Here is a 15,915-nt window from a genome sequence, read left to right on the forward strand (position 1 = left end):
ATATAATAGAAATATTACATTTTATGGATGGTGTGTTTCATCCCAAATTGCTACACCTGCTACTTTATTTATTTATATATATATATACACACACACACACACACACACACACACACACACACTGCATTATTAAAATGCCAATCTTTGAGGTTTGAGGCAACAGCTAAGGGAACAAGCTATACAAACTTTTTTTATTTTCTTTTGTAGAGGAAGACTGACAGGTAAGAGGGTATATGATAAAACTGAGCAGACATAAAAATTAAAATTTTCCCTTTCTTCAGATATTCCAAATCTTTTTACACTATGAAGCTAAAACATCTGTCATCTAGTTGGGCCCTAGAAACTACTGACTCACAACTGTCTCTGTCTTAAATTAGGTTCAACTGCCTAAAAAAGCCCAGATAGCATTCTATGGCTATGAAATGAAAACATTTTTGTCTTCTGAATAAGAATAAGATTATACAGGTACCAATCTGTGGAAGCTAGCATAGCATTTGCATTTTATTACTATGGAGCCATAAGTTTTAATTAATACAACCTTATTAGTCAATTTGCAAGTGGGCTGGATCAGCTATGCTATGTAATCAGTGGTACAGGTGCTGAAACAGGTATTCCCTCATTCTGATCTTGATTCACTTTTGTACAGATTTAAGTAAGCTCCTTCTTGTATTGCAAAGGATTATTAAAAACTCACATGCTTTCATTAATATGAAGAGAACATACATTAGATGTGAATTCTGTTTATTTCCACAAACATACTACATGAAAACATTAGATTTGCAGTAACATGCTGCAGTAACATGCTCCAGTAAGGAATTCCACTAACTCCGAACTGTCAGAACAGGGTTTGGAGTTTGGTTAAATATATTTTAGCTCTGAAGTGACACATTTTGCCAAATAAGAACTGTGTAATTGTTTGAATCAGCTACTTTACTATTTAATAATAAAACAATTACATCTACTCTAGGGAGATTCCAAAATAACATTTTTCTTGTGACATGCAAGACCTCTTGTTTTGCAGTTGTAATAAGATTGTTGTCCGATTACAGTTTTGTACCTGTTGAGATGCTGTAGCTGCTCTCTGTTCTGCCTGTGTTAGTCGCCTTTGAAGTCGGTTGACTTTTTCTTGATGCTCCATCATTAATTTTTCATTCTGTATAAGTGAAAGATGTTATTACAACTATAAGTTTCATGTACGTTGCAGTGAGAAAACTGGGAGCAAAAGGAGATTCGTCAATGACAAATATTGAAACTATTTTACATCTACAAGACAGGAAATTAAAAACACTTGTGATTCTGAATAATTTCCAGCTTGCAAACATTATATAAAAGCAAAAATCCTCTTCTACATTTTTCATTGTACACATTTTCTATACAAAGTAGACTTCAAAGCAAGTTACATTAATGTCAATATCTGTCGCTTAGACATCTCATGAAAGTTGGCATTTTTGGAAAATTTGAAAATTTCTTACTTGATAATTTCCTTTCTGCTCATAGGATCTTTCACAATTTTTATGTGTCTGATCTGTTCCATGCCTCTCCCACCCCCATCTGCAATTTCCAGAGAGGTTCATAGCTGCAGCCCAGCCTCTGATATCCGGTACCAATCAGAAGGGCTGATTCACTCCAAAGCTGTGGGGGAAAAATGCTCAGACAATGCTTTGTAACAATGACATTGGTGGCAACTAATTAATTATGTTCAGTAGGCCACCGTGGTAACTACGCAAATAAAATATTGAACCTTAACTGTTAAAGTAACTAGGCTGGATAGACCTGTAGATACTACTCATAGCAGAAAGGAAATTAGTGGATAAGCAATTTTCCATTCTTCAGGTTAGTGTCCATCACAATTCTCATACACATGTAGGATGTAGCTAGCAGTGAATGGACACTAAGCTTAAGAAGGGAAGCATCAGAAAAGTGAACATAAGAAACAGGAAAGGAATTTTTCTGAAATTCTCAAATGGCCAGGCTATATCTGGACTACCATCTGCAGCATCTTTGTGTCGAAAGAGGCATCTGCACAGACTGAATGTCTGCTGTATAGTGTTTGATAAAGGAGTTAGCTGATGATCACATAGCTGCTTTGCAGATCTGTGCAGTGGAAGGGCACACTTTTTTTGCCCATAAGATTGCTATGGATTTTGTAATGAGCCGCCTTGATTCCTTCTGGAACAGGTGTGCTGGATGGCTTGTATGCCTCAGTACTGTATAGTTTGATCCATCTAGTAAGGGAGAGTCTGGACACATTAAATATTTGGCACTTTGTGATTAAAAGAAATGAATAGGAAGCCTGACCTCTTTGTGAGCTGTGCACACTTGATGTATGGTTTCAGTGTTTGTCTGACATCAAAAGTATGCCATTATTTCTCAGTCATGTGCTGTAGCCATGGAGAAAATGGAAGTCGTCACTGGCTCAAAGAGACTGGTGGTCAGAATTTTTAACACCAGTAGTAGGTCTCACTTGTTCTGACAGCTCTGAGCATTCTGGATACCATGTAGATTCTGCCCAGGAGCCTGATGATCCTGTGAACAGTACTCAGGGCAGATATCTGGTGTACTCTAGTGCTATGCTGAAGGCTCTTATATGCATCTTAATGAAAGAAGTCAAGTGGCCAGGATCCCTTGGACCTGTATTGCACTCTTGGCACCATATACTGAAATTGGTCCACATATGAGTAGATTTTCAGTGTTGAAATTCTTCTGTATGACAGTAGAGATGGCTCTGGAAGATAAGCTGAATGCAGTTAACACTATCCTTTCAATAATGGGCTCTCAGTTGAAGACTATATAGATCTAGATGGAAAAAAGATGTCAAGTCTTGTTGGAAACTGCAACACTGGTTGTTAGGTCAGTGAACCAGTATCTCTTTGGCCAGTCTGAAGTCCTCTAACTCTTTCTTCTTCTTGCCTTATCTTTTAGTTCACTTTTCCTAGGAGAGAGAAAATGAGGAGTGCTCAGAACAGGCCTAGAGGCCACATGTGGGCAGAGCATTAGGCCCAAGATACACATCCTAGTTAAAGAGTTTTGGCTATTTTGCACTTTTGCAATTGTCAAAACAAGTTGACTGTGAGGATACCAAATGTCTGTGAGATAAGAGTGAAGATTTCTCGGTACAGGCATCCCCCTGAGTAGCTGACTTTGTGTCTGTTAAGCCAGTCTGCTTTTAGGTTCTGCTCTTCTTTTGTGTGAATTGCCCAGGAAGTGAGTGTCACATCTGCACGTTCCATTGTCTCCACTGCTTATGCATGGAACTGTGGTTGTCTGGCTAGACCAGGACCTGGTTGGTTTCTGGGTAAGTCTGGAAAATCAGTAAAGCTAATTCAGCAGCTATGAGTGCCAAAAGCTTGATGATGCAATTCCTTTCCTATGCCTTTAGATACCCTACATTTTTCTGGGTTCCAGATAGGGATGTAAAATCCTATTTAAAATATTAACAGGTTAAACCCAGGTAGTAGAGGTAGCACTGATATTCGTCACACACAGAAAAGGAGTGAGAACAGGAAACAGTTTTTGAACCCTCGGGATTTTGGGCATAATCTCAAACTTCTTGAGGGGTAAAAAGTTTTCAGGTGAGGAAAAAGGGGACAAACCACTATATAATTACACTATGCTAGATACTATAAAAACTACAAAACTACTACAATTAACTATATGCACAGCAATTATGTAGTATAAAGGAGCAGACAACACCGAAGATTCTGACTCAGACTATGCAACAGAAAGAAGAAATGGATGTCAGCCATACCATCCTTTATGTGGAGAATGAATAGAGCTATGGTGCATGTGCAGACCAATATACACTACTTGTAAAGTAATATTTCAGACTCAGGTGCATGGTACATATGCGTATTCAAATGTGGATTACAGAGGGACCAACCTACAGCCTGAAAAATAGCTTCTCTTATGTAGATTAAGATGTAAATCTATTAACAATGCTCAAAATGAAAGAATGCTGCAAGTGATGATACAAATAAAGACTTCTCAATTGCAAGCTTTTTTTCCCCTCTGTTCTGTGTGCACCAAAAACTAGTGCATAGAAGGTCTCCCTTGACCATCCTTTGCCCAAACAGCAATTGTGGAAATTGTTGATTTTTGGCCTCCTCTTCTAGCAATGTTTTTTTTCCCCTGTAAGTGCTCCTGTACGTAGGGAAAAAACCTTGAAGTGAAATGATTTATTCTAAAGACAATGACAAATATGTGCATGTTCAAAACTGTCAATTGATTATTTAATAAGATACACTCTTCAAACAAACCTTTCTTTACTCTTGCTGTATGATGCAAGGGGGGGGGGGGGGAGTCTTCCTTTATTCATTCCTATAGATACTCTGTAAACTCTACCACTCATATGGTATGGTAAGAATGCTACTATATAACAAATATAATGTGTCCACCTTTAAAAAGCATGTGTAAATTAGATTAAATGATCTTTAAATAACATTTCCTTTATCACCACACAATTTCTATATTAGTAACAATAAAAGAGGATTTCTCCTTTTTCATGTTTTATGATTCAGGAGCAAAGTTAAGAGATTTTAAAATCTTCAGAAGCACTTATAAACTAACTACATAATTCATCTGGATAAGGTTCAGTAAGATTCTATAATATGTGCATCAAGTTGTGTCTGAAAGTAGTACCCATGAGGGTCATTATCTTACCTCAGTGATCTTTTCATTTGCCATTTCCAGCTGAGAAAGCAGCTCTTGTGTATGAAGTTTTTGTCGACACAGCTCACTTCTATCAATCAGACCAAAGAAGCTGATTAATGTACAGTAATGCATCTGTTATCTGAATAACTAACATTTGATCCTTTCTTTAGGAAATTCTCCTGGGGTTTAGTCCATTTTTAATTAGAATACTGCTCAAAACACACTCAATCAGAAAATATTCCAACTCTAGCATAAAAAGAGTGATGGCAAAGATATAGTGTAATTGTTGTTAAAATCAATAGGCCTTAATGTCGTCTTCAACACAAATGCTCACATTTTACAAAACTAGCATTAAGCACACTGAGTTAACAAAAACTTTATTTGCAGTGTTCCCAGCTTACATGCTAATAAACTAGTAAGTCATATGGTTAACCTAAAAAACCAAGCACATTAACCAATTCAGGGAAGTACCTCTCTGAAGTACACAAAGTATATATTCTCAGAGGGATACCATGTTAATCTGTAACTTTAAAAACAATGAGTAGTCCTGTGGCTCATTATTTTTAAAGAATATATTGCTCATTTTAATCTTTAAAAATGTAAACCGATATGGCAATACAACTTTTACAATAGTATGATAAGTACAAATTTTAGGTAAGGCACTATTTAAGAATACAAGCAATTATGTACATTGAAGATGAAAAAAGAAAGACAGCAGCCATTCACTCAAATGGGGAAAAGAGGCAGAAATACAAATTTCCAACAGAAATGAATGATCTAGAAAACAACCTATCCCCCCAATTAGTAATTCCTGCTTTTTTTTCCCGGATTGTTAAACTTCAGAGCATTTTAGAATAGTCTTTTCTGTATGCACTGTGAACTGATAATGCTTGTTTGAGATAGATTTGAGATAGCACCTGTGACATGGGAGAATCAATATGTAGAAATATTCACCCTTCATGTTGAAGGCAGCATTACTAATTGCCCGGATCCAGGCACGGAATGATGGTGGCCAGGGAGACCATATGGAACTTCATTTTCCACATGCAGCGGTTGAGGTTTCTCAGGTCTAGAATAGATCTTAAACCCCCATTTGCTTTTGGGATTAGGAAATAATGGGAGTAGAACCCCAAGCTCCTTACCCTTGGGGAACCTCTTGGCTCACCCCCAACTTGAGGAGAGATTGGATCTCCTGTCTTAGGAGATGCTCATGAGAGGGGTCCCTGAAGAGGACCAGGAAGGGGGGAAGGAAGGCAGGTGGGAGGAGAATTGCAGGGAGTATCCCACTCCAACTGCGTGGAGAACCCAATGGTCTGAAGTAATGCTGGCTCACACAGAGCAGAAGTATGAGAATCTGGCTGAAAACAAAGGGGAAGGATCTGGTGAGACTGGTGCCCAGTCCTTGGGCATACCTTCAAAAGCCCTGTTTTGGGCCTTGAGGGGCTTTTGAGGAGTTATTCCCCTGGTTTAGCTACTGAGTCTGGGTTCTCCTCTTATTGTTTCTATTGTGCCTACATTGTTTCTCTTGGCACTGTCTAGGCGCAAATCTCTTCAGAGGGACTTGGGGTCTAACGGGGTGCTGTGGTTAACAGGGCTGTGCATTCCCAAGGATTTCATAGTTGCCTGTGAATCCTTGAGGGAGTGGAGTTTGGAGTCCATCTGTTCAGAAAACAAACTTCTGCCCTTCAGTGGGAGGTCCTGAAAAGAGTGCTGGACCTCTGGAGGGAGACCCAAGGCTTATAACCACACCGATGTATGCATGGCCACTCACGTAGAAAGTGTTCTCGCCGCTGAGTCCACCAAATCCAGAGCCGCTTGAAAGAAGGTTCTTGCTATGGTGCACCCTTCCTCTATTAAGGCCCCAAACTCGTGTTGAGCTTTTGGAGGCAGTATCTTTATTTTGAGAGCACCTCAAAAAGCAAACCAAATGAGGATTGCCTGCTGATAGAAAATCCTCAACTGCAGGCTCCCTGCCAAATAGACCTTCCTACTGAAAAGGTCAATCTTTTTAGTTTCCTTGGCTTTGGGCTCCAGTGCCTTCTGACCCCACCTCCCTTTCTCATCGTGGACTTCATGTATGGGGAACTGCTTGCGCTGTGCTGGGTCTTGCCAGGGGCATGTTTTGTGGGGCAATCTGTCTCTCCCCTCTTTATGACCATGTGGTGTCGGCGAGGTTGAGCGGTGCCTCAGGGCCTCTGGCCTTCGGTGACAGCAGGCTCCAGCATTGGGAGTTTTTGGTGGCAGCCGCTTTCAGTGTGGTCTTGCGCATGGAGGCTGGGGCGCAGCGCATGAATCTTGAACCTGGTGCTGCTTTCTTGGCCTGGGGAGGTTTTAATGCTGCCTCCATGAGGAGTAGTTGGAATTGATACTCCTGGTCTTTCCTTGTGCTGGGCTTAAAACCTCTGCAGATTTTACACTATTTGGTGCAATGTTCTTCACCTAATCAGTGAAGACAGGCATTGTGCGGGTCGCTGTTGGGCGCAGCACATGGAGCATGACTTAAACCCTGGGGTTTTAAGCATGCCCTGAAGTCCTGGAGGGTTAACCGTACTTAGGCACCTGCCCACCACTTCTGATTCTTTTTCAAGAACGTAGTTAGGAAGGAAAATGAGATAATCACTATCACGTGCTAGAGACTAGGAGCTTGCCTAAGCAAGACATCTAGGAAGTTCCAACATGGTCAAGGATGTTGAAGGAACTGAGGGAGGGGTAGGGTCAGCAGTGGTATATATGCGCTAATTTAGCAGTACCTCTCTCGGGGGTTTCCACAGCTGACCTATGGGAACTGCCAAGGGGAAAAATTTCTGATGCTCATGCACACAGTGCATGTACACCTGATTGGAACTGATGTGAACAAGCACTTGAAGAAGAATCAGACACTTGAATAGCTGAGAGAGAAAATGCTTGGTGCAACTCAGAGCCGTAGCCCCTCTGCGCAATGTCCTGATTCTAGCCATGGAAATGGCTGAGGCTTCAGCTGAACAACATAAAACGCCCTCCCAGAACACATTAGTGGGGTTCAGGAGATCCCTTCCTGACCCCTTGATGGTGAGCGGCTGAAACCCTGAAGGAACCTAAGACATAAATAAGAAGTGAGCCCTAGCGCTGTTAAGCCCTACCTCCCACCATCCCAAACGGATGAGCTCCCAGCTTGTAGCAGAAGCTTGTCATTCAAATTTGTACAGCTCCCTCTTAAAATTGTTTGCTGACCTCCAAACTATAGGGACTCTATTCCAGAATCTCACCATTCTGATGGTTACAAACTTTCTTCTAATTTCCAGCCTAAATTTGTTCATGGTCTGTTTACATAGTCTATTCAATATTGTCTTTGCAAAGTAAGTAGAAAACGAAAGGTGAGCTGTTTAGTATTTTCGCAGATGGATGATGACTGTCAGCTGCAGCAAGTACCTAGTGCAAAATTCTCATATGACAAATATAGTACACGCCAGATGTTTATTTTCTGTTGAATTATACCATCATATGCTTCAGTTACCCTTAGTAATTATGCATTTTGTAGACTGCTAGTACCTGCAGCTGTCTCGCATCCTGTTAATTTTTAAAAATGAATGCCTTAAAATAGGCAGCTATGGCTGCCAAGCATTATAGTAGTATAACCAAAAATGATGTTTTAGAAATGGAGGAAGCCTCCTTCACTCAAAATGTAGTGTAATTCAGTTGATACACTGCATGGTATATGAAAGCATACGATTTTGGCCAACACCTATATTTAGACATGAAAACTGGAGAATAGTTACACAGCAGTACAAGGACAAGTTTGAGGAATTTACATGACTAAACGTCTAATGACATGGGCACCACAACTATGACATGGTGAATGAGAATATTGGAACAAACATACCTTAGGCAGCTGCAGTCAAGTGAGGATAATGTTAAATAGAATCTTTGCCATACAGTTTGTGAACTTATATAATGCAATGTTATAGTTGCAAATGTAATCATGTAACTAAGAATTTCATAGCAACTTTCCCCCATATTATACTTTTTCCATATCGAGTGCGCTAAATGACTAAACATTGTGAATTGTATTGTTGCATGCAATTTTAAAATGTTTTTTAAAAGAAAAAGTCAGCTTGTGCTTAATGACACACATTAAATGGCTCGTTAGATTTGTAGATAAAAATTTCATTCTAAAGAAAAAAAACTTAGCACTAAATATTATTGCCCTTATTCAGGTTAAGTAGTATCTGTAATCTACAAACATCCATGGATTTCAGTGCAATTACTGGCAGACTAAAGTATCAATGCAAGGGACACAAAATTCATCAGAATTTGCAGAAAGATCTTAAAATTGTGTGATCGACTTAAAAAATCAGTTTTCATTTTCTTCTCTATTGAAGGACATTTTGGGATCATTCTACTGTTTTTTTCAGTATGGTATTTGCAATCTTCTTTGTGAATATTATTTTAGTCACTATCCCTTATCAAAGTCCTATTATGAAGAAACATGTAAATAATACATGGCAAGGAAGGATTTGCTAAAATGTTATAGTGTCTAATTATATGCTATACTATTTTTTTTTGCAAGTACATGAAACGCAGGCAGTCTGCCAAACACACAGTGGGGCCATGAGATGATAAAAGTTTTAAAAGAGCACTCCAGAAAAATAAGACAATTGCAGAGGATGGGGGAGAGATACCCACATCAGAATTATTCTTTTTGGGCATATCTGAAGTAATGGAACTGATGTCAGGCTAACTTTCTATTGTTAGCTGGATCACTCCATTTACCCTTTTTGAGCAGGAGTCATGGAATTCAACGAGGAGTGACTTTTAAAAATTGATACAAGATGTGCTCTTTAGTTATAAGACTTCTTCAGAGAGGGATAATTACAAGTGAAGTTTGCATGGTTTCTGAATTATAGGTGATGAGAGAAAAGGGTTTTTTTTTAAATGTGTTTTTTCTCCTTCAATACGCTCCTATCTCAAAAATAGCGGAACAGATTTTAACAACAATTTCAGCTCATCATTGTTTTACTTCAAAATAATTTTAAAAACTCCAACAATAAACATGAAAATAGATTATAATGGAAATCTGATCAGAACTTGAAATAGGCGTTCTACTCTAAAGATAACATGACATGGCTGACACCATCACTTGTCAGCAACAAAATGCAACAGATAAAAATATTAGATCTAGTTTCCTATGACAATGTGTCCTACTTATAGCCCAAAACATTTATTTTAGGATTCAGCAATTCTATGCCAACAGGAGACCATTATCCCATGAAATGGTTCTATTCTGTTGACACCTCTTAATCACTATATACTCTACAATAACAGGCAGAAAGTCTAGAAGCTATTAGCACTAGAATGTGTGAAAATTTCTAATCCATTGACTTGAACAACTGACCCCACAATATTTAATAGAGAGGGAAAAAGGCACTGTAGTCGCAAAGAAGTCAAAAGGTTTATATAAAACTGATACAGGAACATACATTGTCAGTTCTTCACGTGACTCTGCATATTTCCTTCCTAGGAATATCATTATGCCTTGAGATGCCTTATGGTAGACCCTTAGCAATGCTAAAGTTCTTTCTTGTCCCCATCTTTCCTCTAAGCATCACCTACATTTTAAGGTGAAGGCTACAAGCGCCAGAGCTTTCTTACCACCTCAGTTCCTCCAAACCACATTCCTGAATGGATGTGAGCCACTCTGATCTTTTTTGAGTCTGATCCTCTCTCTCCTTTAGATAGTTAGTTTTATAGCAGTTCGTTTCTCTCTCAGTTTTTGGTTACAGCAGAATCTAAGAAGCAGAACAAGCTGGGATTCATGAGGTTGTGCTGGTATTGAAAACCAGGGGTAAAGGGCCACTTCCTAACAACGTGAATCAAATCCAGAGAGTGGGTTATTGATCTTATGTCTCTTAATTTTTCCAGAAGTTCATTTCTCTTTTCACTGAAAAAAATATCTCCTTCAAAGCAGAGATCCTGCAGCATAATCTTAGAATAGGTCTACACTACAGGATAAGGTCAAAGCTGCTGCTGTCAATCTTCCAGGGTTCAAATTAGTAGGTCTAGTGAAGACACACTAATTCAAACTGAGGGGCATTCTGGTCAATGCTGGTAGTCCTACTTCCACAAGGAGTAAGGGAAGTTGAAGGACGAGTGTTTCAACTTCCTGCAGTGTGGACAGCACCAAAAGTCGATTTCAGGTACTTCGACTTCAGCTACGAAATCAACATAGCTAAGTTGTGTATCTTAATTTGACCGTATTCCATGGTACAGACATACCTTTAAGCTACGTCTACACTACGAGTTTTCTCTGCAAAAAATATGCTAATGAAGGACTCATTTCCACGAGTCGCAATTTCATTTGCATATTTTCTGCAGATCCATTTTTGCAGTGGGGTTTTTGCGCAAAAACAAGCAGTGTGGACGTTTTCTTTTTGTGCAAAAAACCCTTTTCCCGCAAGATCCTTATGCCTCAAAAAAGGCTTACCGATCTTGCGGGGAAAGGGACATCCACACTGCTTGTTTTTGCACAATACCCCCAGCGCAAAAATGGTTCTGGAAAAAATATGCAAATGAGATTGACTCATGCAAATGAGTCCCTCAGCATATTTTTGGTCGAGAAAACTCGTTCTTGCAAAGTGCGCATGCCTTGCAGGTAGGGCATGGCTTGAGGCTCAGCTCTCTCCCTTCCTCCGCCCTGTAGTATGGAGCCCACGCTAGTGCTCAAGCCCCGTTTCCCCCCGACACCCACACAAAATTGGAGCACTAGAGACAGCTTCCCTCTATAGAGGGCAGCCCATATCCAGTTTGCAGGGGGCACAAACCCCTATCTCCAGCTCCCTCATGCACCCTCCCTTCCACCCAGTCTCCCAACCCACTCCTGCACCCTCCCTCCTAACCAGTCTCCCACCCACAACCCATTCTTGCACCCTATCTCCTGGCCAGACCCCTCCCATCTGCAGCCTGCTCTTGAACACTGCCTCCCACCCTGAGCTTGATCCTGAACTCTCCCTGCCTCCCACTCAGACCCCCATCTTCAGCCTGCCCCTTTGCACCCTGCTTCCTGCCCAGATTCCCACCCTCTGCCAGCTCTTGCATTCAGTGGGATAAACAGCCACCATGTGCCCTGGAGAAAGGTGGGGGACAGAGTACAGACCCCCAGAAGAAGCCTGCACAAGGATGGTCAGTTCTTAGTGATGCCCAGACCGAGGCATTAGGCCTCTCCCCAGCCTTCAAAGCTGTGCAAAGTGGCACTCCTGCAGCAGTTCAAAGCCACTCCAGACCCCTTCTGAATGGCCAGGCTCTGGTACAATTGCCCTCTTTGCCTCCCTCCCCATCAATAGGCCTGCCTGAACTCTACTTCCCCTCCAGACCGTGCACCACCATACCTTCCACACTCATTTTATCATCATGGGTGGTCCGAGGAAAGGTTTGCAGTGAGCGGAGTGGGCCCGGGACAAAAAGTTTGAGAATCACTGCTCTGGAGTGTTGAGTAATGGCATACTGGGAGGACAATGTGTGTACAGAGGATCAGGCTGCTGCTTCACAAATGTCCCGAATACAGTCCTGTCCTAGAAATGGTATTGAGGATGCTTGTGTCCTTTTAGAATGAAATGTTCATTTAGCTGGTGGCAAAACCTGCCTGATTTTAACAAGTGTGAATACATGAAGTAATCCAGGAGGAAACTGTCTGTAAAAAGATTGGGGAAAATCTTTCATCCTATCCTTTTCAGCTATGAACAGCTGGATGGACTTTTAAGAATGGCTTAATTCTTCTGTGTAGAAAGTTATGGTTTGTCTATTGTTCAATGAGTGAAAGCATTGTTCATTCCTATTTGCATGTGTCTTTGGGTAGAAAGCAGGTAGTTAGATCACCTGATTGGTATGAAGTCAATTTTGATAGGAAATGGATGAGGACATAAATACACCTTATCTTTAAAAAAAAAAAAAAAAACCACACCCAAAACCTGCATCCACCGGCTGTGAAGTGATGGCATGGAGCTATGAAACCCTTCTGGCCATACTGAGGCCCTTAAGAAAACCACTTTCCAGAAGAAGTATAGCATAGAGCATATTGCCAAACAAGAGTCCCATAAGCATTGATAAAAACAAGTTCAGGTCCCAGGGAGCAACACCCGCTCTCTCACTTGAGGGTATAAACTTGGTAGATCTTTGAGGAATTAGACAGATGTCTAAAAAGACCGGATTGGTTATATATCCTAGGTTGGAAAGTTGAGGTTGCTGCCAGGTGAACAGTGATTGCTGTCTTGATGTTTCAGGTGCTATTGATATTCAAGTATTTCTTGGAAGGATGACCAGACAGAGAACCACTTTCACTTTGAGAGGTAAGTACTGGTGGGGGGGCCATCTATTACCTAATAGGACTTGATGAACTTTGAACAAGTCTGCTCTCCGGAGTTAGCCACTGAACTTCCAGGCTGTTAGCTGAAGAGAGCTCAGGTTTGGGTGGAGCTGACAACTATAGTCCTGGGAGATGAAGTAGAATGTGACAGAAGCAGGACTGAAGTAACCACTGAGAGGTCAGGAAAAGTGGAAAACCAATGTTGGAGGGACAATGCAAGGGCCTATCAAACAGCTTGCTCTATACTCTTTGCATGAGCAACATGGGGGAAAGCATAGTAAAGATGTTCAAACAATAACAGAAAGATGTCTGTGACAGAACCTAGACTGTGATCTCCTAGGAAGCACCGCTGATAACATTTTCAGTTGTACCTGGTTGAAAATAGGTCTATCTGCCTTCCTAAAATAGGAGCCAGCTCCAGCCCTGGGGAAGTCTGTGTTGGCTGTGCGGCTCCTCCCAGGGTGGGTGGGGGAAGGGGACAGAACTTGAACCCACCACCCTGTGCTCTCTAGGCAAATGCCATATCCCCTAGTCCACTCAAGAACCCACACTACTAGAAAATGTCCCTCACCATAAACAGGCAAAGAGGCCATTCATGGTGATGGAAGAAAAAAAACCCAGATATACCAGCTTGTTTTGCCCTCCCAGAAAATAAGAGGCCTCAGGGTGGAGCTAATGTCCTATACCAGCCCTTTCTTATACAAATCTCCCATTGTTAAATTCCTTCTTGACAAAGGAAGGAAGAGCAAGCTCCTCCTAGACTTTAGAGATAAATCCTGGCAGCAGCAGAAAAGCCTGACAGGCCAGGTAAACAGCTCTGAGCTCTCTGACATTGATGTGGAGTGGAAAGTTCTTCCAGAAGTCTTGAGCTCTGAGTGACCCCACAGAGTTCCCCATGCTATTGTTTATGCATCAGACACCAGAGTTATACACGGTTGAGTGCATATAAAGGAACACCTGCACAAACAGCAAGTAGATCCAGTGACCAACTGAAGGAGATGGGAGTCCGAGGAGGTGCCATGAGAAGAGAGTCCAAATGATGGCAGTTTCACAAGTACATAGAGGCAAGCCACATCTGGAGGGGTCTCAGGTGTAGCACTGTATATTGTACCATGTGTTGGGACATCTGCCCTGCACTGGCCCTACCAAAAGTTAAATCCAGCCTTGAGAGGGATGGGCAGTGGAATAAGCAGTTACAGCATATAGTAGTCAAATAGGACTCAGTGGGGTTAGTATAAATAAGGGCTCCTGGCTCTCTGATCCAGGAACATCCGTGGTCGTGCCAGACCACAGATGTTGCTGGATCAGAGATTGCTGGTTTTGGGAGGTGTACCCCTGTAGTATTATTTTTAAATAGACTCACTTGGTTTTTCACTTTCAAATTCAAAACAACCATATTTTGTCCATATAGCTTATTTTTTAGGGTAGGAAATGAAATACCCAGAAATAAGAGAATGAAGTTACATTGAGAAAATTCTGTAGTGAACAATGCTAGGATTCAAGGCAAAATAATAGTATAAGAAACTCAACCACCAGCAAATGATCAGTGACTTAGTGAAGATAAATGATGAATAACAGTGAACTCTGGTGAACTGGGTTACAGAAAGGCCACAGAACAAAATATTTTTGTAAAGGAATTTGCAGCATGAGAAACACAAATGTAGTTAGCATTATATGGCACATTAAAAAGAAATAAATTTAGCTTTTCATAAGCAAACTCTATTCGATGCCACTATTAACATTTTTTATGCTCAAATGTATAACTGAGTCCCAAAAGTCAAACACTAATTTCTCAAAGTGAGACAATATAGCTCCGACTATCCTCAAAATAATACATATTTACAAGAATATACTTCTAAATGTAAAGTGTTTTCAGTTCAGTAACTGATCTACAAAAACCCAAATAGATCTGCAGATATCTGCATGGGGAAAATTATGATACTGCTGATCTATCAGAAACTGATATTAAGTTAATAATCAGTTTTAAAAGCTATTTAAAGAAGAACGTTAGGTTTTCTTTGAAGTTACATGAAACTTAACCTTGTACCGGGTGGCATGTAGACCTTAAAATATCTTGAGAGTTAAGTGCAAATCAACCATAAACTTGGATACCAATCCAAAGTCCACTTAAGTCAATACACGTTAATAATCAGTGGGTTTTTGACAGGGTCCTGCACTACTATGTTAAAGATGACATAGAATGAGTTTAATCAAAAAAAGTTCTGCAATGTTACTACAGTATTCTAAGGATGTTGATTTTCCATTATAAGTAGTCTTTTTGGAGCATTCATCACTAAGTTATTTTATTTCTAGATGTATCAAAAGTAATATTTCTTATTTCATTGTAAAGCAAGACATTTTGCCTCTATTTTTAAATAAGTATTGGAATCTGCTAGATTCCAATGCGGACAAGGACCTTGTTTTCAAGAATGAGTACTGAATAAATAGATTGACTGGATTTGAGTGGGAGCTGCTGCTGGAAAACGGAGGAAGCAAGCCACTGTTTCTTAGGAGCATTGAGTGAGTCTGTCTGTTTTTTTTATTTTATTTTGTTTTCAGTTTGTACAAGCTGTTAAGGGGAATACTGAGAGAGAAGCAATGAGGTTTGCCTATTTAGGGACCTAAAAAGGCAGACAAGCAGCCAGCCAGCAGCAAAGAAGCAGAAAACAAAATTGAAAATGGAAATTTTGAGTGGGAGTTTTTAAGGACAATTTTGGAGAGGAATAGCATGGTGTTCTAATTTTTTTTTGGGTGAGAGTGTTTTACTTTTTCCCTAGGACAGATACAGAAGCAGCAGTGTTAGTGACCCAAGGAATGGAAGAGATAACTAAGATGACTAGATGTGGAAACTGTGGGATATATCTTATCCTGGAGAGGGTATCTGAAAAGGGCTTCACTTGTACGAAATGACACCTGATAGAGCTGAAATA

General features: G+C 40.5%; 1 protein-coding gene across 3 annotated transcripts in view; it reads right to left on the reverse strand.

The window, feature by feature from the left end:
• Positions 1-15,915, reverse strand: part of SCLT1 (sodium channel and clathrin linker 1) — a 134,205-nt gene that overhangs the window by 5,219 nt on the left and 113,071 nt on the right. For all 3 annotated transcript variants that reach the window (XM_089777978.1, XM_089777979.1, XM_089777980.1), the window contains 2 exons: positions 4,660-4,738; positions 1,058-1,153 (listed from right to left, as the gene is read on the reverse strand). In XM_089777978.1, coding sequence (XP_089634104.1) covers positions 1,058-1,153; positions 4,660-4,738 — 175 coding nt within the window. The remainder of the gene's footprint in view (positions 1-1,057; positions 1,154-4,659; positions 4,739-15,915) is intronic.

Source organism: Pelodiscus sinensis, chromosome 4, assembly GCF_052426305.1.
Source record: "Pelodiscus sinensis isolate ZL-2025 chromosome 4, ASM5242630v1, whole genome shotgun sequence".
Taxonomy (NCBI): domain Eukaryota; kingdom Metazoa; phylum Chordata; order Testudines; family Trionychidae; genus Pelodiscus; species Pelodiscus sinensis.